This window comes from Cygnus olor, chromosome 6 (assembly GCF_009769625.2).
Source record: "Cygnus olor isolate bCygOlo1 chromosome 6, bCygOlo1.pri.v2, whole genome shotgun sequence".
Classification (NCBI taxonomy): domain Eukaryota; kingdom Metazoa; phylum Chordata; class Aves; order Anseriformes; family Anatidae; genus Cygnus; species Cygnus olor.
The window spans coordinates 9,798,218-9,823,347 of NC_049174.1; the positions used below are offsets into that span (position 1 = coordinate 9,798,218).

A 25,130-nucleotide genomic window follows, 5' to 3' on the forward strand; every position below is an offset into this window, starting at 1 on the left:
GAGCTACTCATGAAAAGGTTTCTACAGGGAGGGTCTCCTACCTGGAGCTAAATTTATATCAGTGGAATTTCAAATAGCATTTCAAATAGTGCCAGGGAAATTTCTCCTTCCCCATCTCCTACACTGTTGCTTGCTTTCTATCAAGTAGCAGTAGACAGGCAGAAATTTAAGTTGCTCTCTTTACAGAGCACGCGATGAGCAAGACCCAGACTCAGGACAGCAGCGGACACTTGGTGAAATTTGCAGGCAGCAGGTTTGGGAGGCCCTACTGAAGGAACGTGGCCCAGCAAAAGCCACCCCAGCGCCACAGGCCCCCTCCCCAGGCAGCAGGTACTCACCCAAATCAAGAGCTGCACCAACACCACGTTTCCTTTCCTGCACGCCAAGTGCAGGGCAGTGCGCCCATCCCCGTCCCCGCAGGTCTCGTTCACCTCCTCCCGTGTCCCGTGGGCAAGGAGCAGGATGACCGTCCGCAAATCTTCCTCGGCTGTAGCCCTCAGGAGATGCTGGCCCAGAGAAAGCTCCAGGCATTGCAGCGGGGCGAGGAAGAGCTTCTGCTCATATTTTGCACGTATCCAGCGCTCCTTTTCTTCCCTAGAAAACCAAAAGGGAATGTGTAAACGGTGCCAGCTCGGCTTTGCCTACCAGTATGCTAGGAAACGGCAGTTAATCAACACAAAAATTATTCCCTGTTCCATTATTTTTGGCAAAAAAAGCCATTATAGAGGCAGTTCATTCAAACTTTGTCCTTGCAGCAGGATTTGTGCCACCCGTCTCAGCACTACTGAGCTGTATCCCTGTGACACTGGCTGAGCTGCCTGTGGGACGTACGCCCCAGCCACCAACTGCTGTGAGGTGGTGGCGAGATCACAACAGCCACGAGGTCTTCAAACCCTGGGCTGCCACGAGGATGGGCAAAAGGTAAGAGCCCTTGCTGTTAAATGGGAAAACAGGCAGACCAATTCCACCACGGGGTTAAGCTGTGCTGCAAAATACATTACAGAAAATGTGCAGAATTTCCATCCCTAACACCTGAAGTAACCCGTATGGCGCTTCCATCCTTCAGCCATCCTTCCTACACCCAGGTTTGCATTTCAGACAGGACTGCGACCCCCTGGAAGACACAGCCTTGCTTGCAAGGGTGGTTTTTTTTTTTTTTCTTTCCTAAAAGTCGAGTCATGTTTCCAAATGCAAAAGACATATGGAGGGTTCTCCTGTTTGTTTTTCCAAAATGCAAACTACCAAAACAACACTTTGAAGCACCATTTCCTCCTGATATGTCAAATAACTATCAAAAGCTTTCTGGATGCTATTATATTACAGGATAACAAGGACTACAAACAACTGCCTCAACTGCCCATTAAAAAAATTAACATACAATTATATGATCTAAGAGATCTAGCCTTAGACAAAGTCCCATTTAGAAGTACCTTAGGTAATCTGTTCAGCCTGTGAAAACCATATACATCACCTAGCAAGGCAACTTGTTACTGGTGACATATTTTTTCCTCTGGAGTACAAAAGGAAAAGCTCTGTTTACCCCTTTCAGCACTGTTTACACTACTCCCAGTAATCTAGTGTCAGGTTAGCCCTAATCTGTTTTTAAATACTTATGTAAACAGATCCTTCCAACAGCAAATCTGGATTAGTTTTGCATCATTTCCTGGTACATGTGGAGTGACCTTACTTTGACCTCCCTGGATGCTTTCATGCAAAGCTTTCCAAAGCAGGCACTTCTCTGCACCAATGGCAATTCACCCTGCAGACAGGTACAGGCTTTTTCAGAGAAAGAGGGCAAACAGAAAATTAACACAAAAAGCGCTTCGTTTAAATGAAACCTTTGAATGGCTCCCGCAAGCTAAAAGACACACACACAAAAAATTTAGGGAGCTGCAAATTAACCTTTGATGGCAGGCTCTGATAATCAGAGCATCAGTTCAGGTGCTCCAGAGGGAGAGGAGAAAGAAAAGGATTTCTGTTACCATTGCAATCCCTCTTTATTTATTTTATTTTATTTTATTTTATTTTATTTTATTTTTATTTTATTTTATTTATTTTATTTGTGTTGTTTTCAGGTAAAAAAAAAAACAACACTGGCAACGCTTTGAGGACGATGAAGTAACATAATGTACAATTATTAACAATAAAATGTGTGTTCTCGCTGCGTTGCAACACTTGCAGGTTCAGTATTCATCCCAAGTATTTAATAAAGCTCTCCTGAGTTTTTAAAGTCTGTATTGAGGTACTGAGAGTATAACCAATGCTTCCACTCCACATTTCAATGTGCCACACTGAAAAACGAAGTGATTCAACCTGCACTGCTTCACAACAGTAGCACATGTCTGGGCTTCGGGAATTTATTTCTCATATGCCCATGCGCCCTAAAGGCAAAACACACTTCAGACAGCTTCTGCCTGTATCGTACCTCACAAAATTTTCTGAGCCTACCTGGGAGTCTGCAAATGAATCCCCTTCTCCGCCCTGGACCATCTTTTAGTGGTAGTTACTTTTGGCTCCGGTCAGAGCATCGGCTGCTGTACCAGCACGGCTCGCGTGGAAGCCCCTTTCTGTTTAAAAACCAAGCTGCCTTACACACATCTCCCAGCTCTAATCACAGTTCATATATATACCTATATATACCTAAACAGAGACAATAAATGCCAACTTCAGGAGGAGTCTTTCAGAGTTTTAGGCTGCTGCTTTACAAATTCCTTGGCATGAATTTCACCTTTGCCATGTGTTGCATGGGAGCAGTGCAAAGGCACGTCAGACAAAGCAATCCTGCTGCTCTTGGAAGGCTGCAAGAGAGCTGCAAGGCTAGACATTATCAACCAAATCCTACTCAGACTATCCTACTGTCTCAAAAGGCTGGGAAAAAAACAGAAAACCCATTTAAAAATAAATCTGAGGAAGGGGAACATGCTGACACCTGCATTACTGATGGAGAGGAAAAAAGCAGGATGCAAATGGTCCTTCCTTGAAGCACTGTCCTGCAGTATAACCTGTAACTGCTCTGTGTTAACACTGACTGTCAAAAACCCCTTAACTGGAAAATATTTGTTGCAACTGAAGAGATAGTGAGTCCCTTGGGAGATGCATGCCTGGCCAGAGCAGGACCCTGCAGCCAGCAGTGGACTGTGCTCCTGGGCTACAACCACTTAAAATTTTGACCTTCTCACGTGATTATTTTTACCTTACTTTAGTCTTCCTTCTTGGAAAAACTTGCTCATTTTTCTTGACCACCTAGGGCACCAATAGACTTAATTCATTAAGGTCAAATTCTACCCTTGCAGTCACAGTAATTGACTGGGAGAGTACCCCCAGACTCTACCTGAGGGTCATGGTGGGAACAGCAAACTCGACAAACAAAAATAAAAGTGTTTTAAAAGTCTCAGACATTTGGGGGCAGCATGTCACTGACATCGGCTATCAAATGAGATTTAGATCCTATTCAACAGCCCAAACCCGGTACACAAAGAAAGACATGCTGTTTGGATTTTCTCATAGAAAATTACACTTAATAACAGAGGTAGGGGGAGAAGCACACTTGCCCATGCCTCATGCACTGGTAAAACCAAAATTTAGGACAGGTTTTTGAATGAGTATATAGAAAGCCAACATCCACAGACATCCTCTCTCCATCTCTGGCACAAACCATTTCATTTTGAAAGGCAAGTTCTGGGACATTCTTGGAAGTCAGCTTCAGCTCCACTACATGCACTCATCTTAGAAATCCCGACAACAAGACATAAATACTGCAATTGCTGCCCTGATGCCACAATTTCACTTCTGGGATCCACAGCTTGTCTTGGTTGAGGTTTCATTTCCCCAAAGGCAGGCCAGTCCAAGAGCAGAGTTGTCAGCAGTAGATCACTTAACCTCATTCCAGTCCCCTGGAGGACCACTGTTCACATCCCCTGTTAGCTAATGAGCTAAAAAATGAATTATTGGAGCGGTCAGCAATAAGCAGGAAGAGGAGGCACAGTGTTTCACTTCAGCCAGCACTGACATACCTTTAAATAAATCAACTGAATAAGAGTACAAAGAAACGAGAGGAAGAGCAACTAATCAGGAGAAAGATACTGAACCAGTCCCTAAAAATAAAAGAAATGTACAATTAAACATCTGCTAGTAAATATTTCTGTTTTCTTCCCTTGCCTGTAATCCTGGCAACTTCCACTCTAAGCAACCCCTTCAACACTACGACTTCCAGTTCTAGTTGTCTCCACATGACACCTGTAAGCCAAAACAAGACTATTTTGCTTACTTACTGGGATTTTAAATCCAGTGAAATTCCTTTTTTAGGACCAGATTAAAGCCAGTGTACTGGAGAGGAAACATCATCAGGTGCTCAGACGGTCCCTATGATACCTAATGCTGGAGAGCATCTGAGCTGCCTCTTCCTCAGATGTACTAAAATAATATATATTTTCTACAGCAATCAGGCTAGCTGCCTGTGTTTTTAATGCATATGCACATGTGAATTAATAGATTATAAACTCCTGATTAATAGATTACAAATTTTTAGAAAGAAAAAGATATATAATTAGTAAGATCAGACTTTGATCTTTTTCTCTCTGAAGCTGTCCATTCAAACCCAGGCTGCAAATATAAACTTAAAACCTCAGTGGATGTACAAGGGCCAAAGTACAGGGTAAGACTGCAAAATACTCTGCAGGAAAGGGATAATCCACTAAGCTTTGGCCAAAAAATACCAGGAGTATTAGCTCTTGCAGGAGTCTCCATCACTAGTGAACTCTAAGTACACCGTGGTATGAATAATGAAAACCCTGCCACGGCAATGATACTGTACATAGGTAAGGGTTATTAGAAACAGATGAAAATTTCACTTCTCAGTTTATTTTGAACTCATTAGGTGCTTGCTTCTCAAGATAATGTCCAATTATTTAAATTACTCTGCCAGCCACATCACATCATTATTATCTGGAAACATAAATACCGGGCACTGTAAGGGGGAGGGTTAACTAGGTAGCATGAGAGAATATAAAAAGCAGATTAGCTTAGAGCACAGTTTCCCTCTGGAGCTACACTGTGCTCTCTGCTTGCGAGTTTGCACCAGAGATGCTCATTTAGGAGCTCATGTCCTGCACAGCTCAGCCCCTTCCAGTGCATCGCCTGGCTTGCCCACCTTGGTTAAAAGCTTGCAGCTTCCAACAATACTAAATCTTTTCTTCTCTCTTGCTAAAGAGAATAATTCTGCAACTGAGGAGGCCCCTAAATGTTCTCTCTAGTGCCATTCACCCAAACCTCCGTGCTGTGCAGGTGCCATGCTTGCGCGTTGCCATTTCTGGATGCTCACTGAACTGCAGCCATTTGACGCGGTAGTGACCTGGCTAGCTCAGCAAGAGAACTGCCAGATTTTCTCTGTTGTTGGACAGCTGACAAGGTTAATGGGTCTGTTCCAAGAAAATGAAGTAAATCTAACCCCCATAACTCCCAAACTCTGGGAGCGTCCCAGAATGTGTCATTAGCTTCGTGGTCCAGCATGCACGAAGCATGCATCACCTAATGACCAGTGCTGTCAAAGCGGGGTGGCTGGCTGTGCTGGGGCTTGCCTTTTAAACAAAACCCTTTGCAACAACCCCACAGACGTCTGATAAACTGCATCGCTTTGGACAGTCGGCGATGAAGAGAAGAGAAATATTGCTGGGGACAGGACTGCAAAGTCTGGAAAAGTTCATGATGTTTTTTAATTGCAACTAGCAAAGGAGAGGGGGGGAGAAGAAGTGAAGGCGAGAAGAAAGGGCTAGCAGTAAGGAATTTCCAAAGTGTCTTCCTGCCCTGAGCAAAGCAGGAACTGGGAGGAGAGGCATGGAAGAGGAGCCGGGAACAATGTGCTGAGAAAACACCGGGACTTCCTCTCTCTGCAGGAGAAGACCCCACTCTATAGCAAAGCGAGTGCGTAGCAGCTGACTGCCCCTAGCACGCATGCCTTCTCTCCCCGGCTGCGTTGCTAAGGGGGAAGGTGCACAGGCCCACCGGGGATATAGAGGTCCCTGGCAAACAAGAGGGCTCCAGACAGCAAACAAAGACCGATGGGTATTTATTCCTTAATTACAGAAAGCTTTCAAGAAACGGGCCACTGTAAATCCCTGCGTACCGAGAAAAGGAGGCAAAGGACCAAGATTTATGTGCACTGGGGCAAAGAGGAAATAAATATCTCTCTGGCTCCTGATCAATATTATGAGTGTTTTGCCAACCTAGAGGGTGTTTTATGAGCTGTAAGGACAGAAAGGGATCATTAATAATTAAATAAAGTCAACCTATTAAGCTTATTACTTCTTACAAGTTAAACATCCCCGACGGACAAGGAAAACTGCCGAGATGCCACCACGTGTCCGTGCCTGGGCTTGACCGCAGGCACAGGCGGCCTGCAATGCCAGGCCAGCCCTCTCCAGGCCTGGTGGGGCAATCAGCTCAGCTTGGGAATGATTTAATTACCATCTTTGTTGGGAAAGTTATCTGGCTGAGGACAGAGCTCAAACTGCTGTTAAACCTGCAGTGTTGTCCACCAGAGAGGAGAGGCATGAAGAAGCAGTTCAATGCCACAAAAGCAATCCAAATTCAAGTTTCTCCTCCTGACGTCAGGCCTACTCAAGCAAACAAACCACTCCTGAAAGACACAAATCAAGGTGAATTCACATCAGAAGCGTGCCCAAAGCTCCCTCACACTTGCAGGGAGCTATTCTATGAAGCGCACAGGTCAGGATCTTCTCTACCATTAGCTCTACCGCTAAACTTTCCCATTTATAGCTGTGTAAGGAAGAAAAGTCCTACTGTACACGATGACTGGCAGATCTTGCTTCTACATACAGAGCTGAAAGTGTTTCTTGAAGTCATCATGTGTTGAATGACACCAGTATAATCTGAATTTGGATTCAGCGGAGCTTCTCCACTTTCTTTGCCTTCCCTTGTGGCAGTACTCCTCCCTAGGAGGGCTCCAAAATAGCTGCAATTTCTGCACTTCTTGGTCAGCTTTCCAGTGATGCCATAGAGCAGCCAGCATTCTCCCTCAGGTGTTAAGACACCTGCAGGATTTATTACTGTACAACATTAATTACTGGCCTAGACAAGAAACCAAGGCTTTACTGACTTAAGGCTTTCTAGATAAACATCCTTCAGCTATGGGCTCTGAAATATCACATACCTTTACAGCAAACTTTTGTCTTAATTGCACAGTGCTCAATGTGATAATTTTTAAGGTACACTCAATAAAATATATCAACTCTGAGGATTACTCTGTATAAAGCAAAGCAAAAGTTATGTGATATACAACAGTGGGGAATACTGCAGGTACTAAGAAAAGGCTTATTAAGTTGAGATACAGTTTATGCAGTGACAACTCTAAGCTCTGAAAGATGTTCAGTCTTTTCTCAATACAAATCCAAGCTTTTTTGTTCTCTGTAACTACGTGGAATGAAAACAGCCCCTAGACATTTAAGAAAAAACTTGAAGAACACCAAAAATTATACTTTTCTACTAAATCCAAAACTCACGGAATTTTTTAAACAGCACTGCCAGCAACATTTAAAAAGAATAAAAATTAACAACAGTGAATTCTAAGGACTTTAAGCAGTTCACTCTGTGAAACCAATTCAAAAAGCACTGCAAACAGCAGAGGAAGGTGGGTTTCTGCTAAGATGTGCAAGGAGAGACCTCATGAGAATCTGGAATACAACAGCAATGAAGGACCACCACCTCCACAAACTGTTTACTGACCAACAGAAGAAACATTGTGTTCAAGGCCCCATTGCTTTTACCCAGACATTGATGGACAAGCACGTAAATATCCATGCAAAATTTAAAACAAAACTTATCACTGCGTTAGCTACCAAAAAGAAGTCGAGCTGTCACTGTGTGGTTCTAGACCATGCATAGACCATACAGAACCTGCTCCTGTTTCTTGGGTGGTCAACCTTAACACTCAGGGAAACAAAAATTACCTAAAAATAAAAAAGCCAAAAGCTGTTCTAGAACAGCTGCATGAAAATATTAAAAAGGAGTACATTCGTTTCTTGTTTGTTGCAGTAACATCTATCTATATATATGTAGAGAACAGCAAATATTTATTGAACACATTTCATTATTCTTGTATGGCCACATTTAATCCGATATCTTAAGTGTAAAGACCAAATTGCATTGTGCCAGTACCCAAATAAAATCTCGAAATTTCAATTTACAATCTCACTTACAATCACTCAGATTAAAGGATCCCATTAATTTCCAGTTTGTTAACACTAATTTTCTCCTATATGAAGGGTATACTTAATGCAGTATTGTTTTAAATATAGTTCAGAAATCACAACATACTCCCCCCCTTTTTCTAGGGAACAATACGAAAATTCCATTTGAAATCAATTTTCAAACAAAACATGGAAGTAGTTTTGAGCAGATAATTGTACTACAATGAACAATTAGGGAATGTTTTGTGAAAATGAAGGTAGTCTGTAATATTGGTTATGTATGTCTAAAAATGCAGCTATTTTCACCTAAAACCAGGCTTCTGCTTTTATGTTCAACATCTAGAGGAAGACCGAGTATTCAAAGAGAAAAATAGTGACATACAAATATTTCCATGCATAAATCTCAATAATCTGTGCCAGGTGAGAGGCAGAGCGAGGTAGCCGAGTACGGTTCCCACAGCCCGGTGTAATGTGGCATATAACAGGGATGTACATCAGCGACGTGCGTCACAGCAGCTCCTCCCGCGATGCGACTATCACAGTGCATTAAGGATACCATAACAGTCGCTGATGTGATCTGCTTTGGAACGTATCACATCATAAACAGATGAAAGAAGAGAAATGGAGCCTTTCCTCTGCTCATAACGCTGTAAAGTGGCTAAGTATCATAACTAGGAGTGCACCAATGCCTTATAAATAATGAGATGGGAAAAAACCTCCAAGGTCTACCCAAAGGGCTAACAAACTTGCTGTGTAGACATTAAAGAGATCTCAAATATGAGCTTGCTTAGTACACAAAGGTGGTTTCAGTGACCTGAAATGGAGAAGCACATTCTGGGCTGCAGAATGTGAATGTAATCCTTACCTGAGGATCAGGAACTGAAAGAGCAAAGTCTAAATACAATACTTCACAGAGACAGCCAGAATTGTTCTTGACAATTTTGACCCTTTGTTACCAGTAACTCCCAAGCACTACTACCTTTGGTTTACAAGGAAAAATAAAAACCCTTCCAGGGGGCTTTAATATTATCTTAATTCCAGCAGAAGCAGTAAGAAGATACTCTTTGGAGTATTTAGGGGAAAAACAACAACAACCCCACCACACTGAATTTATGTAAGACATAAAAAAGAAAACAGAAGTAATAAACACTGTATTCAAGCATAGACTGTGAAGAAAAACACATTTGGAACAACAAGCAAATAAAAACAAATGCTTCTTCTGTGCAAGTCAGCAGTGGAAAGACAGAATATTTGCAGCTATAAGTTTAGAGGGCCGGGAGGCACCTGTACCCACATAATCCCTATGGGCAGCATTTTCATGACCCACGTTCTTCAGATGCCACAGGGACCCGCTTGCTTCCATCTCCTCCCTAGTGACTTGGAGGCCTCCCCTCTGCTTGTAATCACCTCCCAGCTTCTCCTTATCGGTGTTTCTAATGCATCCTGTACCCTCCTCCTTCTCTCTCCAACACATCTTTGCCTGTTCTACTATGCCAACTCCTATCATTCTTTAATCCGCTGCTTTGGCCTCCTCTTAACTCTTGCCGATTCTAATCAGGCTCTTCCATTAGTTTCATATTTCATTCCTACTTTCATTTAATGAAAATGATGCCTGTCTTGCCAAGTTAGATCTCCGGGGGAGATGTAACTCTCCCTTCAGAAAGTGATGGGAATTCCCTCTACCTCACTTTTAGTGGACTGCAGGTGTTTGATGCCTTTCTACAACCACAAACAAGACTTAGTTTAAAAAAGGCTGCTGGTAAATGAACAATGGTTGCTTAGAAAGCAAGAGATGAAGAATTACTTTCAGTAACTAAGATTAAAAAAGAAAAAAATCTTGAGAAATCACCATCAGTTGACATTCACAGAAATCTTTGGGGTTTCCTCTGTACCTAAGAAATGAGACCTCAATGCTCTTTTTCTTTGTTTACATATTTTCACCGTTTTTATTACTTTTTTTTTTTTTTTTTAATAAGAATGAAATGTCATTCCTGGTATGTGACACAGCAGGGTGTTAGGGCATTAGCCATGCAGAGTGCTACTATTGCCAAAACAGTAAGAGTTAGAAAAAAGGTGGGGATAAGAGACAAAAGGGAAATGCGCCTTGTACCGAGGTAGAATACCACCAGTGGACAAAACTGCCAGAAAGGACACACACCATCAGGGTGCCCAAAGAGAAGAGACTAGAAGGAGACTCAGCTCTCAGAAGATACTCGAATGCTCAAGTACTGCTGAGGCATTTCTAATTGCAGGCCTACTTCTATTAATCGCTTGCAAACCTTTAGGCTTTTATGATTTACAAGCCATATGGTCGGTGCTTAACAAAGAGAAACCCAGATAAAACCCAACAGCAAAGAAAATATGCGCAGGAGACACCTGCCAAAAGTGACAGCAAGTTCCACCTCGAGAGCACCTCTGGAGAGGGTTGTGTGGGAATTTAAAAGCCACGTGCCAAAATGAAAACCTCTGCCACTTGCCAAAGCGCCCCCAGTGCATAAGTGCCCTCTCTCAGCCACTTTCCTGAAATCCCTCTTCAGGACACATTTGGAAATTATTTAAAAAAGATGAAGTATCCCATATCTGTTACCAATTAGAAGAAACATATGAATATTATTTTCTAATTTGTGACTCCAATGTGCCTCTTAAAAGCAAAGTAACTGAAATAATTACATTGACTCCTGAATATTTCTATTATGCTCCTGGAAAAAAAAAAAACAACAATGTGGGTATGTCCTCTTCTGCCTGATGTGCCCCAGGGCTGAATGTATCAATAAGAACATCAAAGCCCCGAATGTGAACTGCCAAAAAATTGTAATTTCTGTGAAGCGCATATTCTGGTTTGTGGCAGCTGCAGCCCAAGGGCTGCCAAACAGATTAGTTTACTTCTAATTGTCTACCATGGATTTGCAACAAGGAGGTGGGAAGGAGGAACAGCCGAAGGAGGATAAAAGTTGAACAGCAAACACACGGCTCTCTGCTCTGATCAAGTTGTCCACAGCACAAGTGACCAATTTTCAGCTGGCTATTGATGTACAAGCTCTCGCCCAGGATTTCTAATAGTAGTGATGTAGGTTTCTTTTTTAAAACCCTGACACAGTGTGACTTGAGTGACTAACTCCTGAAAATTGGTAATTTCCTGGTGGTTAGCAGGAGAAGGTCTGCCAATGAGAAAGCAGAACCTGCTAATAAATTTATAGTGCGTTATATGCCAATTAGACCCCTTCAGCCATTCAAGAGGCAGTGCCACCAATCAGGTTATCATCCCACAAATGTACTCTTTAGAGCTGATCTCATCACAAATCAATCCTGCATTTAGTGTGCAATTCTCATTAGTATTACCGAGGAATGCACTTGTGAAACAATGCAAGCAGGTATTTTTCTTCTCCCCTCTACGTGCCCTTCTGCACAGCTATTTACTTCTTGCACACAGTCACGTCCGAACTTCAAATGGTAAATAATCATTCTGAATACCACATTAATTCTGCATTGAACCAGATTTATTACACGCGTCATACTTGGGAGTTTCACCGTCATTCACAAGCCATCCGTGAATCTGTTGGTTAAATTACATCCTTGTATCTGACCATGCACCATGCAATATTCTATCAATACAACGACTCAGAGCAGATCCCCACCCTATGACATCCACAAGTGTGAAGATACCCGATGCTGTTTACTTGGGAATCAGTCAGAAAAAGGGAAAATACAGAAGCAGAGAGAAATATAGTCTGTAGTGTTCAGCATACACACTGATCTACCTTAAAACCATGGTCACAGAGTAAACTACATCTTGGTGCTTATAGTCTACGCCAGTAATATTGTGTTATGGATGCTTTGCAAAGCAAACTTGCTTTCATTTTCTGCTGAGTAAGGCTAGAAATAGACTTCAGTTTCAGCTTTGAAATCTAAGGCAGCAGAAAGATACCTACTGGTTAGGAACAGGAGGCAATCTGAATCCCTACTAATGCATTTCTCTTTTCCTTTTCAAGCTAGGTTCAGACCTCAGAGAAGCACACCCCAGAAACCTGACCCAACCCTAGGTGGCCTCTGCACATCCCACTTCAAAATTATGTTGCATTTGTGCGAGCAGTTGATCAGATTTGTTCTGATTGAGCTAAACGCTTTGTGATTTACTGTCAGCTGCCACAGTAAGAGCACCAGTGGCAGACAGAAGTAGTGATTGTAGTTGGTTTGAACACTAGGGCAACATCCTTGTGGGGGCCCAAGAAAGGGTACCAGGCTTGTGCCAAGAAAAAACAGCGTGGACTCTCTTCCACGATGCTTCATCCTCTTCCTCCTGCACTAGGATGCCTGAGAGCACCAGGCCATGGTTGCATGCGCTGGAAACTTACCTGGCCACCGTGTTGTGCCCACTTGGCAGAGGTAACCACCACTCCTAGTGCTAAGGAAAGAAAACTCTCCCACACAAGAGCTACCAAAGCAATCTTCAGAGCACCTCGTTTCCCTGCTCCCTCTGATGTGTGGCCAGGTAAGCTCATTTTTAGTCACTGTAGGACCGAATTTTGTTTGGCAAACTACGACCCCCTGCCCCTACTCATTTCAAAGGTCACAGACTCTCAACAAAAAAAACCTCAAGAACAGCAGTGCAAGATGCCCCAGCCCTGGGCTGTCACCTGCATCTTATTTCTACTTAACCTCTTAAATAACACTGGAATTCACTCTGTCCCCTGATGGGCACCATAATGAGAACCACCTGCCAATCACGGCTCCATTAGCCTGGACAGACTCTCACTTCCTGAAACAATTTATTGGATTCCCAGGAGCAAACGGGCCCTCTTCCTTTTGAGAGGGGTTTTTTGGGGAGCTATTCAGCGGGAGCGGGTCTACCCCCTGCTCCTGCTGAGCGGCCATTGTCTCCCCCGTTCCCTCATGCACACAGTTTCCTGAGCCGACCCACCTCTTCTGTCCCGAGTGTTTGCCAAAAACTTTTCTCATCTGCTCAGTTCACCGGCGCGATACAAAACCCACCAGCTGTTTGCAGCCACTGGGTCGGGCTGGGACGTGCGCCCCGCTGTTAACCCCTTCCGCCATCAGCTCCTCCGCCACGGGTCTGCGAGGTTCTCGCTCGCTGCTGCCCTGCAAAGAAGTCCCTGCTCTTATTTAGCGATAAAATGTCACTTTGTGGGCCCTTCCTCCCTCTTGGTTACACTCAAATTGCAGCGCTGAGAAAATCTTACTAATAGAAGATAAAACCGCTTTATTTGAAACATTATCTTTAAAGGAGTGTTTTCATTTCCCTGAATGAACGCAGTCCTTACGAGGTTCATTTGCAGTGTGTATGTCTGCTTTGATGAGATAATAAAATGTATTTTATTTAAAAATATTTCAATTTTCCCCCAAAGGAGTTTAAGTGGTCAGTTAATCTTTCTGCTTCAGAACAACCCACTGAGTAAATAAAAGAGGGCTCGAGATTATATAAACCAATATTTTTTTTCATTCTAACGCTGGTCTTGGAGACTGGAATACGCTGTGCAACTGTACCTGAGTATTAGCTGTATGCCCTTTTGGTACACATCAGTTTAACTTTTAGCCTGGAAAGAAAAAAATGGAAACAAGATGATAGTTATCTCTAGCCTCCTGTGATTCTCAAGTCAATAGTAAATGGGCGGGGGGGGGGGGACTCGTTAGAGCCATAGTGATCCAATCAGGATGAAATTATGCAGTCATGTAAGAAATAATATCTATTAGGCTAATTTAATCAACGAATACTTTACAGATGAATTAGAATGCAGAATCCAATTATTTCAAACATTTGGACTGTCAGCCGCTGTGTTTTTTAAGCAGTGGAAGGGGAGAAAGGAAAGGTTTTAAGGAACCTTTTAAGATGACAGTGGCTGGGGTGTATTTATAACAGGAGAGCTTATAGCAGCAGCAAACTGACAACTACAATCAGCACCTTACGCTGCTCAGACAGCTCTCGCCCAGGCGGCTCTAATCTAACCACTCCATGGCTTCTGTGGCATGTTGCTCTGGGATATTGGTATAGACAGCTTGATTTGCTGTTTCAGTGGCTGATAATTACTGTCTCAAGTCTTTATACTTGCCAGCCGCCCTTTTAAAAGAAGGCTTACACTCTAATTACAATAGGTCTTTTTTGTTTTGAAGATAAGAAGTGCCCCTGGATAGGTGAAAAATACCCCACACTGCAGACTCCATTGGTTGCGCGGAGTATTTATTCCCTTTGGAAAGGAAGAGCTTAGTTTACAATGCCAAGTGAAGGGAAATGGTATACACGTAATTATTACTAGAAGGGGAAATTAGCTTAGAATCCAACTTGAATCAAATATGACAGGACAGCAGAGCTGAGGGCGGCGAGTACGCACAGCGCGCATCCTTGGTTCAGTGTTACAGAACACTGACTAGCCCATGCTTTGCCAAGTCACAAGAAGATCCTGATACTGACTAGAAGACCATCATTCCTCCACCAACGAGGCTTTTGGACAGCGTGCTTTGCCCTAGAATAAAGGCATAAGAAATCCCACATCCACAGCCTCTCTGTGATTTGGAAGAATTTTCTCCCAAACCCACTGGAACTGGCATTTGGCAGAGTATTATTGCAGATGCCCTCAGCCTGAGCTAAGGACAAGTGTCTGTGATAAGCCTCTCCATTGCCTTCCATCACTTTAAGTCACCTAGCATGTCTCAGGAAGTGGTGGAACATCTTATATACATGTCCCATCCCACAGGGCCTGCCCACTGCATTTGTTATCAGAACAGCTATTTCAAGAATTGAGGATAGCCAACGAGCGTATTTTGCTCAAGTCTACACAATAAAGAAGATTTTTTTCCTCTCATCATCAGTAGACAAGCTTCTCCTGATAGCTGTTACCAGTGTGTACAGCAGAAGAAAATAATCCAGTCCCATACTACCTCCTGGAAAAACAGTGGTAAGAAGCAGCCAGGTTTTAATACTCTGCCACAGACAGCTGAACGAGCTTGGTATTGCAGCTCAAGCTAAGGAGAATTCATGCTCTGCTGTTTGCTTATGTATTTCTTTGAATACTTCAGCAATATCGTGAAAACACATGGAAAACACCTTGCCTGTTGCAGCATGTAGATGCCCCATTGCTCTGTAATGTCTGCGCTGCAATTCCCAATATACCTGCGATCCAAACATTTTTCTGCCCTGTCATCTGGAGCGGTTAATGGACTCTCTCATTGACTGGCTCTTGCTTATTTAAACATTTAATGCTCTTCTGATGCCCAAATTATGGCTGTTTCATGTGATGGATTAGCACAGAATATAGGAGTGACAATTTTCTGCAATCTGTGGAATATCAAATTTTGATTACTCCAGGAAGAAAAAGTAAAGTTATAAGTAAACTGTTTTGATTGATAAGGAGCAGAGGAATACTTAATGTAGTGGTTCATTGGAAGCCTTGATGAATGCCTGGCAGGACCATGATGAGTCTCCACAGAAGACACGCAATAGCTCTGGGAAGATTTAAGATATTTATTGCTCAAATAAAACAAAACCAAGTGAGATGAGTAGGTGAAGTAGCATGGGGTGATTGCAATCTGCTGATCAAGACCAAATATAATTCCAATTTTTGCAGAGCAAAAACAAACTCATTTTGCAGCTTGCCTATAGAACAGTGAAGGTTATTTTAGGAATTTCAGGTGCTGCCTCTCTTCAACAAGGATCAGATTCAGGCCTTCATAGCAAATTATCTTTAGTTAACTCTAGCAGTTGTTCTACTGTCAGGCTGTAAATTATTTAGCAGTACATTTTAAAGATACAGATGTAAGACACTTGCAAGTATTTTTTAATATGCCCATTTTAAAACAATTTATCACCCAATTTCTTCAATTTGTCAAAATCGACAAACTGAGTACTTCTTATTCAATTCTTCCACTGAGGGTCTATTGTACCAAATCATTTCATTGTTATACTTCTGGTTTGGTGAGACACTGTAATTGATGGCATTTATCAGCTCAGTCAGAAAAAAAAAAAAAGAGTCTTATTCTGTAATATGCTGCTTGCTCTCCCTCCAGCAAGCAGAGAATTTGTGATTTGTGCTTGCGGACAGCCAGTGATAACTGCAGCACCAACATCCTCCTGGGCCTCGCTCCTTCCAGTGGCATCATTTCCAGCTACGAGACTATCGACTTCAAGCTGAGAAAGGATTTCCAAAAGACCGTTCGTAGCTACCTACTGAAGTTTGTGCACACTGATGTCTAGCAGAGGCACTAACTTTTGTGCCAAGGAAAGGTGCAGAGCCTCTGTGAAGAGACAAGGCTGCTTTCTTATCAATTACACATCTCTCCTATGCGGGGCTTCGATGGCAATAACATGTCAACAATCCTCCTTGTGTTCTCGTGATGGTAAAAGCAGATGTGACCCCTTCCCTCTGAAACAGTTGCTGAACTGCATCTCTGTGAAAATCCCCGGAGCTCGTTCTGACTGTGCACAAGGAAGGGACTTTGTATTGAAAGCACCTTCCCAAAACAGTTCAGACCAAGAGAATCTTCTGAGAGATACAATGAAGAAGAAAGCCACCAGTGCAGAGTATGATGCATTAGAAGGGAGGGCTGCATCAGAGCAGCACCTTCTCCTCCTTCAGAAAGGGAAGCTCACGGGCCCACAGTGAGGTTTTGCTATTAGAAAAAAAAAAAAAAAAAAAAAAAAAAAAAGCACAGCTACAGTTGCGTGGGGAAGAGAACTTATTTTTTATTTTCAGTTTACTCTTGCTGGGTGGGGCTGATGGATGTTTTGGATGCAGAAATCTGAAAGTAGGCTTTGTGACCCAAGACGATTAAAAAAGTTGTCTTGAGTTTGTCTATTCTGAAAAGAAGTGGGGGAGACTCCAACCACCAGCAATCTACCTCAGACAGAGGCTCTCATTAGAAATGACAGCTCTGTAACAGGTTCCAAACCTAACTGCAACAGAACTCCCTCGCTGTCATATGTTGTTGAAAAAGCTACCTAAGAGCTACAGCTATCCTATTTTCAACTCTTCCAGCCTACCCACTCCAAGAACCTGTACAATTATGTATGGTGGGACAAGAACAGCAGGGACTTTGCTGGTACTCTTGGAAGGATGAAGAAGAGCCTGCTAACAAAAACGAAGGAAGTTTAAAACTGTATTTGCAGGCCGAGTTTTGGAGGATGCTTTGATATTTGGGATGCAGAGCAGAACCCAACGTCAGGGTCTGTTATTGCTGAATATCAAGACAATACATGAGAGTGAAGACTAGCGCTCAGTTGTCTTCCCCCCAAAATGTGTGAAGTGCTCAGGGCTATTAGGCTGGCTCATCACACATCCCAGACCACATGCTTTCTGCTGATAATGTTCAGGATGAGATTCTTAAGCTGGATGCAATCAAACTATTTTGTGTACTGTAAAAGTTTCTTCCGCCCCCCGAAAACTATTGACTTTTCTGAGATCCAAACAATATGACAGACATAGCTGGTTATATTATACAGCTTTTATAGTGTGTGGGGGAAAAAACACAACAAAACATTCATATTAGTGATGTGATCTGGCAATGAGAATGCATGTTCAATTTCTTTTCTCCATTAGGAAATTTTGTATTTTTCCATCTGACCAAAGCCATTCAGCTCCCAGGAACAGTCAGAAGGACGCCTTTCAAGTTTCTGAGCATTTTTTATTTTAAAGCTCATGCATTAGGTCACAGAGGATAGAAAAGCTGAGAAATCCCAGGTCTGCCCGGCAGTCTCCATTCCGGAGCAGACGTGCAGCAGGCACCTGCACTGACACAGCGATGAAAACCAGCCTAAGAGCACAGTGAGTGCAATCTGCAGGATGAGGACGATCTGCAGGACGAGAGCAATCTGCAGGACGAGGAGCTGTGCCCTAAGTCGCATAGCAGTGGTGATCTGATCATGCTCCTGCCTGAAGCAGAGACCTCTGCCTCCCCGAGCCCCGCCTGGTGAGCTAAGTGCCAGCAGTCACAGCAATCACGCTGTTTGCTTGCGGTACACCTTTTGGGAATTGCTTTCACTTCTGAGGAATACACTAATGTGTTAGCTACCTCTAATCCTGCCTGGATGCTTAGAAAATGCTATCGCTCCCTTAGAGATCAAGTGGGCAGCAGCCCCTTAACAGGAACTGGTCTATGAGCTACCACCACATGTCTAATTAATGACCCTGCCGGTCGCAGCTGGAAGAGCTGAGCTGGGGGTGATTAATTAAATTAGCTGGCAGAGGAAATTACAGTGGAAAAGCCAAAGTTTGATTGCTCCATAATTAACCGCAGTGCAAATAATATCTGCATCTATAACTTCCAGCGATGAGATCAGAAGCCAATTGAATTTGGCACTGATTGAAGCTGTAAATATCCTGTGGTGAAAAATGATAGGTTTGTTCTGAAGGGAAAACTTACTGAAATGGACATCCAGCGGATGCAAAAGGGGAGCAGGGGACATGGGAGGAAAGAGCACTGGAATTAAATTCTTTATTTCAGCTGAGAGCGGATTTCTGTAGTCTTCTGGAGTGGTGGAGGACTCAACATGAAACAGAAAGGAATGCTGAAAAAATCTGCTAGAGCTGCTGTATGCTTTATCTCTTATAAGGGATTCAGTGAATCTAGAAAGTAAAGCCCTTCTAGATCATTCATCCCTTTGCCTTGTTGCCCATCATATGCTTACTGCTGATGGGATTTATTGCTTTTCTCTGGGAGATAACTGCACAGCTCAAGAAAGCTGGTGGAACAATTTTCCTCGTAACCAGCCTCAACACTTCTCAAGTTTCATCTGCTGTTCCTTGGAGCACATGCTTGAACTACAAGAACCCATTTTCCACCTCCCAATGTTCATGAACTCCTTCATCCCTTCACAATTATCATCAGTTTAGTAGCCCCTTAAGCGTCTCCTCTCGAAGATACTAAAGAGTTGAAATCCTTCTTATAGCCCTTTTCTGGACTTCCCTTTCATTTTGGAAGGTTTTGGCCACAATATGCATCGATCTCGACCCCGTGTATCAAGCTGATGTGATTCTTATCCCACTTCCACTGCCGACGTAGCTCTGGCTTAGAGGCAGCTCACCTGTCTCACTGATGCCTGAGACGCACAAACCCGATCAATGAGCCAAGTTTTATTTACAAGCATTGCGAACGATTACCAAATGTACTTTTGGACAGAAATTGCGTATTTCAGAAAATATTTTCTTTTTTGTGTGTGGTTGTTTAAGCAGTGGAACTGTCACTTCCAATGAGACATGATTGCTGGGTTTGGGCCAGGCTGCATAATTCAAACTACTATTTTCTGTGGAAAAATTAGGCTCTGTCTACACCAGCAAATAAACAGGTGCAACAGGAACAAGATGGGTAGACTGAAGCAGCTGTTGCCAAGAAACTTATATATAAATGATCCAGGGGGGTTACCTTTACTTGATCTAGCTTGGTCCTTTGAATTAAACGTTCCTGATGACAGAAGAGGTTCACAGCACCATGGGCTAGATGCTCATGTTCAAAGTAGGGTCTGGAGCACGCTAAGTGCACAGGTAGCTTCCAGTTTGGTTTCTCCAAAGGGAATCTAGTCAGCACACCAAGACCATCCCATGAACCAAACCAACACCTGGGAAGAGGGAGCATGTGGACGACTTGCTTAAAACCCCCGATACTACCAGAACACTGACGCAGATATTGGCACCTACTTTGCGATGCAACCTTCCTCACCAAGTCTGCTCCCTTGCAGTGGTATAAAGACACCACTACAAAACACGTTGCGACTCCTCTATTTGCATGAAAACAAAAGAAATAAAACTGTAATATTGATTGTAAATGCAGAAATCCTGCTCTGCTCTGTCATTTTTTGACTGATCTGAGAGAGCACAGAACAATCATAAAAAGTCTGAGAAGACCTCTCAAAATACATTAATAAATAGCACATTCATTGATTGCTGTCAAAGAAAATAGGCACATTCAAATTTACAAGCTACCCTGCCCACATACACGCTCATAAGCTGTCCATTAAATACTGCTTGACAAATTGGTCTCATGATTAACTTGAGACTCAACCAGTTTCCCTGCACAGGAGCCAGGCACTGCATCCAATTCCCCTCCTCACTCCTAAATTCACCTTAGGCTTTGGCGGATTTTTGACCTAGCAGTCCTGCTTTTGGTAGGCAAGTGAGAGCTCTGGTGCTTTATTTATGTTTCTGGTGCTACAAGAAGCTCTGTTGCTTTAGATATTGTCTCAAATCTGAGGAATAAGGTTGTTTTCTTTTCCACTTTACTATTTCTTCGGCTGTGAATGCTATTCTTTTGCTTTATCTTGAAAGCCTTCTCTATAGATTGGGTTGATTCTTTATGTCCCACTACGACAGTGAGATGGAAGAATATTTTCCTTGCATTACTGAAATATCCTTTCTGAAGCTTACCCAGTGACATCATATTCTCCTCTCTTATTCCACATTTTAACATATTTTGGTATTGAATGAGCTGTCTAGCTCCACAAAAATGCAAATGTGAAAAGGAATGCAAGTTAAAACATTAAGTATGGATACCAGGCAATTGTAAGGCGTATCTTCATTTCTTGAGCCCCAAAACTTCATTAGAAGAGTCACTTCCTAGACATACCCCTCTCTCATTTAATTCTGAGTTTCCTTTTCTCATTCTGTTCATCCCTAGGTCTAGTACGCTTCTGAGGGAACACTTCTACAGAAACACAACCCATGGGAGATGAACTGTTTTTTAGGCTATTTCATGTGATGTAAATTTAAATCACATGTTACTCTGTGTTTCATTTAAATAGTAGAAAATGCCTGTGGCAGATGTATTTTTAGAGGGTGATGTTTGAAAGGCAGACAGAGAAGTTGGTCACTCAGCTGTCACTGCTAATCAGCAGGAGCTGGGCGTCCAACTTTCCTTTGACATGACTTCCCTCCGAACATCCCAAGACCCCTTGTGAAATCGTGTTATGTCCACACGAAGAAAATTCAAATTTTGGGGGACTTATTTGTAACAGAACTGTACTCAATCATACAAAACAGATACCTTGCATTTAAAAGGGACCTTACACAGCTGAGTTTATCTTGCCTCCAAATATGTTTCACTGAGTCATCAGCAAACCTGTGTGCCAGCTACGTGCTGCTCTAAGGGTCCTGGTGCTGATCTCTCTGGGATGCCACAGGCAGGTGCTTTACTAAGGTTTCAAAACGACATGAATTAAAGAAAATTCCGCAACATAATTAAGAAATGCTCCCCCTTGCTTTGTTCCCCTTCCCCATTTTTAAATTCTCCATTGGCTTTAATTAACTTGCCCTAGAGCAATAAACCTAGCAATGAGGTTGGCGAACTCTTAAAAATAGAAAGCAAGTTGTCTCTACACAGATCCTACCCCACTCACATTTAGAACTACAGGCTGATCTTTCCTTTTTTAAACAAATAAACAAACACGGTTCTTTAATGTGTAAACTAAGCGATATTTTACAGTTGGACTTCATGGAGAAAAATCTACATCCTGCCTGCAAAATTCTAGTGCCAATGGATCTCTATTTAAATAAGAAAGTGAACATAGAAAGATCCAGCCACATTATAATCCAGCATAGGACTTGCAATATACCACAGAAGGACATGGTTGTCACTTCCAGAAGTGACCGATAAGCTGAATGATTTTACTGTGTCTAAAAGGGCCCCAGTCTTTAGCTAGAGCATGGGCAGCTCTTAAGACCACCACGGCTCATTGGCATGTTGCACATGGTCTATGTGTCTCCACAATCAGATAATGGGTCGTTTATTACAGATTTCAGTGCAGATCACAGGCCAGTCCTAGCTAAGGCCATGGCTCTCCACCCTTCTCATCTCACAAACTACTTGACTTGAACAGTAAGGAAAGTCTGCATGCAGCAAAACTGTGATGAAGTTACCCCATGCACAGGCAGAGGTCTGGCATTTCCCAGAGATTGTGGTTTATCTGCCAATACGTGGATCACTTGCAGAGTGCATGCAGCATGTGCACACCAGCAAATCCCTGTCTTTCTGTCTTTTTTTTTCTTCCCCTTAATGCAACAGGACAATCCAAGCAATGTCAAGTATCTGTTTGTGACTGGGCTGAGCTGCCGGAGTCACACAAGGTGGCCAAAGCAGATCTGGCTCAGAGAGGAGCACGTGCATGCCATTAGCAAAGGATTAGAGCTGCAAATATTTGCTTCTTGAGTCAAGAAAGAAAAATTCAACTTCTGGGTAATAGCTCAGACTGAAGGCTGAAGGTATCCTTCAGTTTTAGTACACAGTGACACAGTCCTATCCCTTCCACTTGTGGAAGACTCCTACAAGTGTTAATTGAGGCTGTGATTTAATTGTGCATACACGACAGGCTTCCAAGTTTGGCTGGCATTGCAGTCAAGTGAAAATACAACAAAACTGCCACTTAGAAATTCTGACCTAGATGAAACCAGAAAAATTTAAATCTTTTTGGGAAAAAGAAAAGTTAGCTGGGAGATTTCTAGGCCATGACATAATCATCTGTTCAGCACGAAGACTTTTTGAAGCATATCCCATCCGTACCTTTTGAGGGTTACCAATTATTACAGATGGCTTCTGCTCACTACTGTACGTCTGCAGACTTACACAAAAATGCTTCAGCTACAGGACTTTGCACTGTCTGCACAATCTAGTTAATAGGCACAGTGAGACATTTCATTTCACTGTAATCCCAATTCTCTAAAGGCTCCAGTTTGTCACCTGTGTTCACCTTAACACATTTTAGCCTGCTATTTAATTACTTCAAAGCGAGAGCAATGGTGGTCTCATTTCTTGTGGTCACTCCTCTCTTTCAGGGGTTCACTGCTGCTCTCCCTCCAGCACCCGTATGTCTAAAATCCTGCAGTAAGCACATTGCCTCTGTCAAATGGACATTTTAGAACCGTGGGGAAACTGCATTTGGGCTGATGTGTATATCAAGTTTCAGTCCAGTCAAAAGCCAGCACCATCTTTTCACTGCTGCCCTTTTCATTTAGTTATCTTACTGAAGTCTTATCTCCCCAGTCCCTTGCCATAGGCTACCAGCTTCCTGCAGAGCCAGAAACAAAGCTTAGTCTTAAACAAAGGAAAAAAAAGGAAAAAAATCACAAAAGAGAGAAAGTTGGTCACAGTTACTGTTATGGAGCCCTGCAGGTTCTGTAGCCACGACCAAAGCAAAGGCATGCTGCTGCTTCTGTACCTAGTGTCACCGGCCAGCGCAGCCACCAGTATCACGGCAAGGCACTGCCTTTTGTCAAGTACTGCTCAGCATCACCACTGCTGGTTTTTGGTGTGCTCGTTTCTGTGCTGTACCATGAGCTCAAACAAAGCTATCTGCTGTCCAAACAACCTACGGACGCAGAAATGGCCAAAACCAATGCAGATGGCTGAATTAACGTAACTTCCAGCCATCAGTAGTGACCACTGCTGAAAGCTTTAAGATTTTGCCCATGCAACAACACACGCACACTCCTTGTAATACCTATCTGAGTACTTTACCAGGATAAAGGTAATGTGAGGACCACCTTGTCACACACTCAGCCCAGCCAGTGACAACCTGCCCTGTGTATTTAACCACAATTGGTTCATATGCACAGGTTTCTTTTAACAGTAGAAAACTGTTGTGTACAAACATTAAAAAAAGCTTCAACAGTACAAACCAGAATAAACTGGCTTTAGAGTAACTGCTCTTATACTAGGTATAGCAACCAATTTCAACTATATGTCTAGTTAAATAACATCATGTTTGGTAAGACCTGAGAGACAGAGCCAGGACCTGAAGGTAGGAGAAATGAAAAGAACAGATTAAGCACCAAGTACACAGAAAAGTTTCAAATAAAATGTTTTACATAAAATCTCTAACTAAACACATATTTTGTAATATGCTGGGTATTTTCTTTGCCAGCTAAGCAGCTCTGTTGAGTTCCTGATACAGAGATCCGTGTGCTCTGCAGCAGTAAGTGCTCAACTCACAGTACTTTCTTAAGCTGAACGCATCTCAGATTTTGATCTGACCCTGTGGACCTCATAATAGCTGATGTTTGGTATTTGGGATTTTTTTTCCTCAATTACTTTCATTTATTTATTTTTTTTTCATTTTTATTATTACGAGCTTCAGCCCCTGAAATGTCTGAATGCTGATAGCAACAGCAGTGTTAAATTATTTTCCTTTTGGATATAATTGATTAGATAGCTATTATTAAAGATAGCGAGGGCAAAGATCTGTTTGGTAAGGCTGCCTAATGCTTTAAAGAGTAAATTTAATTCTTCAATTGCTTTTGCATTGACGTACTTAGGACAAAACTCTCTGTATTTATTCCTCGGGTATTGCAGAGCAGCAGCTATGTGCATGCATACGTACACTGAGCAGTGTAATTTCAGAATAGATGATAAAAAATGCATTCAGGTAAGGATAGCTGATGTAAATGTACTCTTCTGCATATGTTCTGTTGTGAAGTTCAATAACTTCTGTGCTTTTGAACAAGGAATACAGGAACATTTGTTGTTATCACAGTAAATGCTAGTCCCTGAAATGCAGGACCCCATGAGCTTAATGTAGCTTCTGTTAGCGGTGGGATTTTTTGGGGGTGGTGGTGAGGGAGGTTGGTTGTTTTTTTTAAACTCATTTACACTGCACTTCATCTGATCTATGAGACAACTGAATTCATGCTTGTGTGGCTATAGGGGAAAAGGACAGGAGCATGCACTTCTTGGCGGAGGGAGGGAAGAGGGGGATGGCCTCCTTCAGCACGTAACTCACGCTACCCGAACTTCTTCCTCAGTAAAAGGCACCAGCTGCTACCCTGGGCTTCCAGATCTCTTCAAGACCCTAGCTGAACACAAACTCACCTGGTCTTTGTACTCTGCAGAAGTGTGAACTACGATCTTGGTCTGGGTTCTGGACTAACATCCAGCATTTCCTTATGGGCCTGTCCCTTTGTAAGTTTGCAAGGATTTGTGGCTGCAGTTAGATGTAAA

At 42.7% G+C, this 25,130-nt stretch overlaps 1 protein-coding gene across 13 annotated transcripts in view; it reads right to left on the reverse strand.

Annotated features, from left to right (window-relative positions):
* Nucleotides 1-25,130, reverse strand: part of AGAP1 (ArfGAP with GTPase domain, ankyrin repeat and PH domain 1) — a 372,200-nt gene that overhangs the window by 8,563 nt on the left and 338,507 nt on the right. For all 13 annotated transcript variants that reach the window (XM_040560959.1, XM_040560960.1, XM_040560957.1 and 10 more), the window contains one exon: nt 339-594. In XM_040560959.1, coding sequence (XP_040416893.1) covers nt 339-594 — 256 coding nt within the window. The remainder of the gene's footprint in view (nt 1-338; nt 595-25,130) is intronic.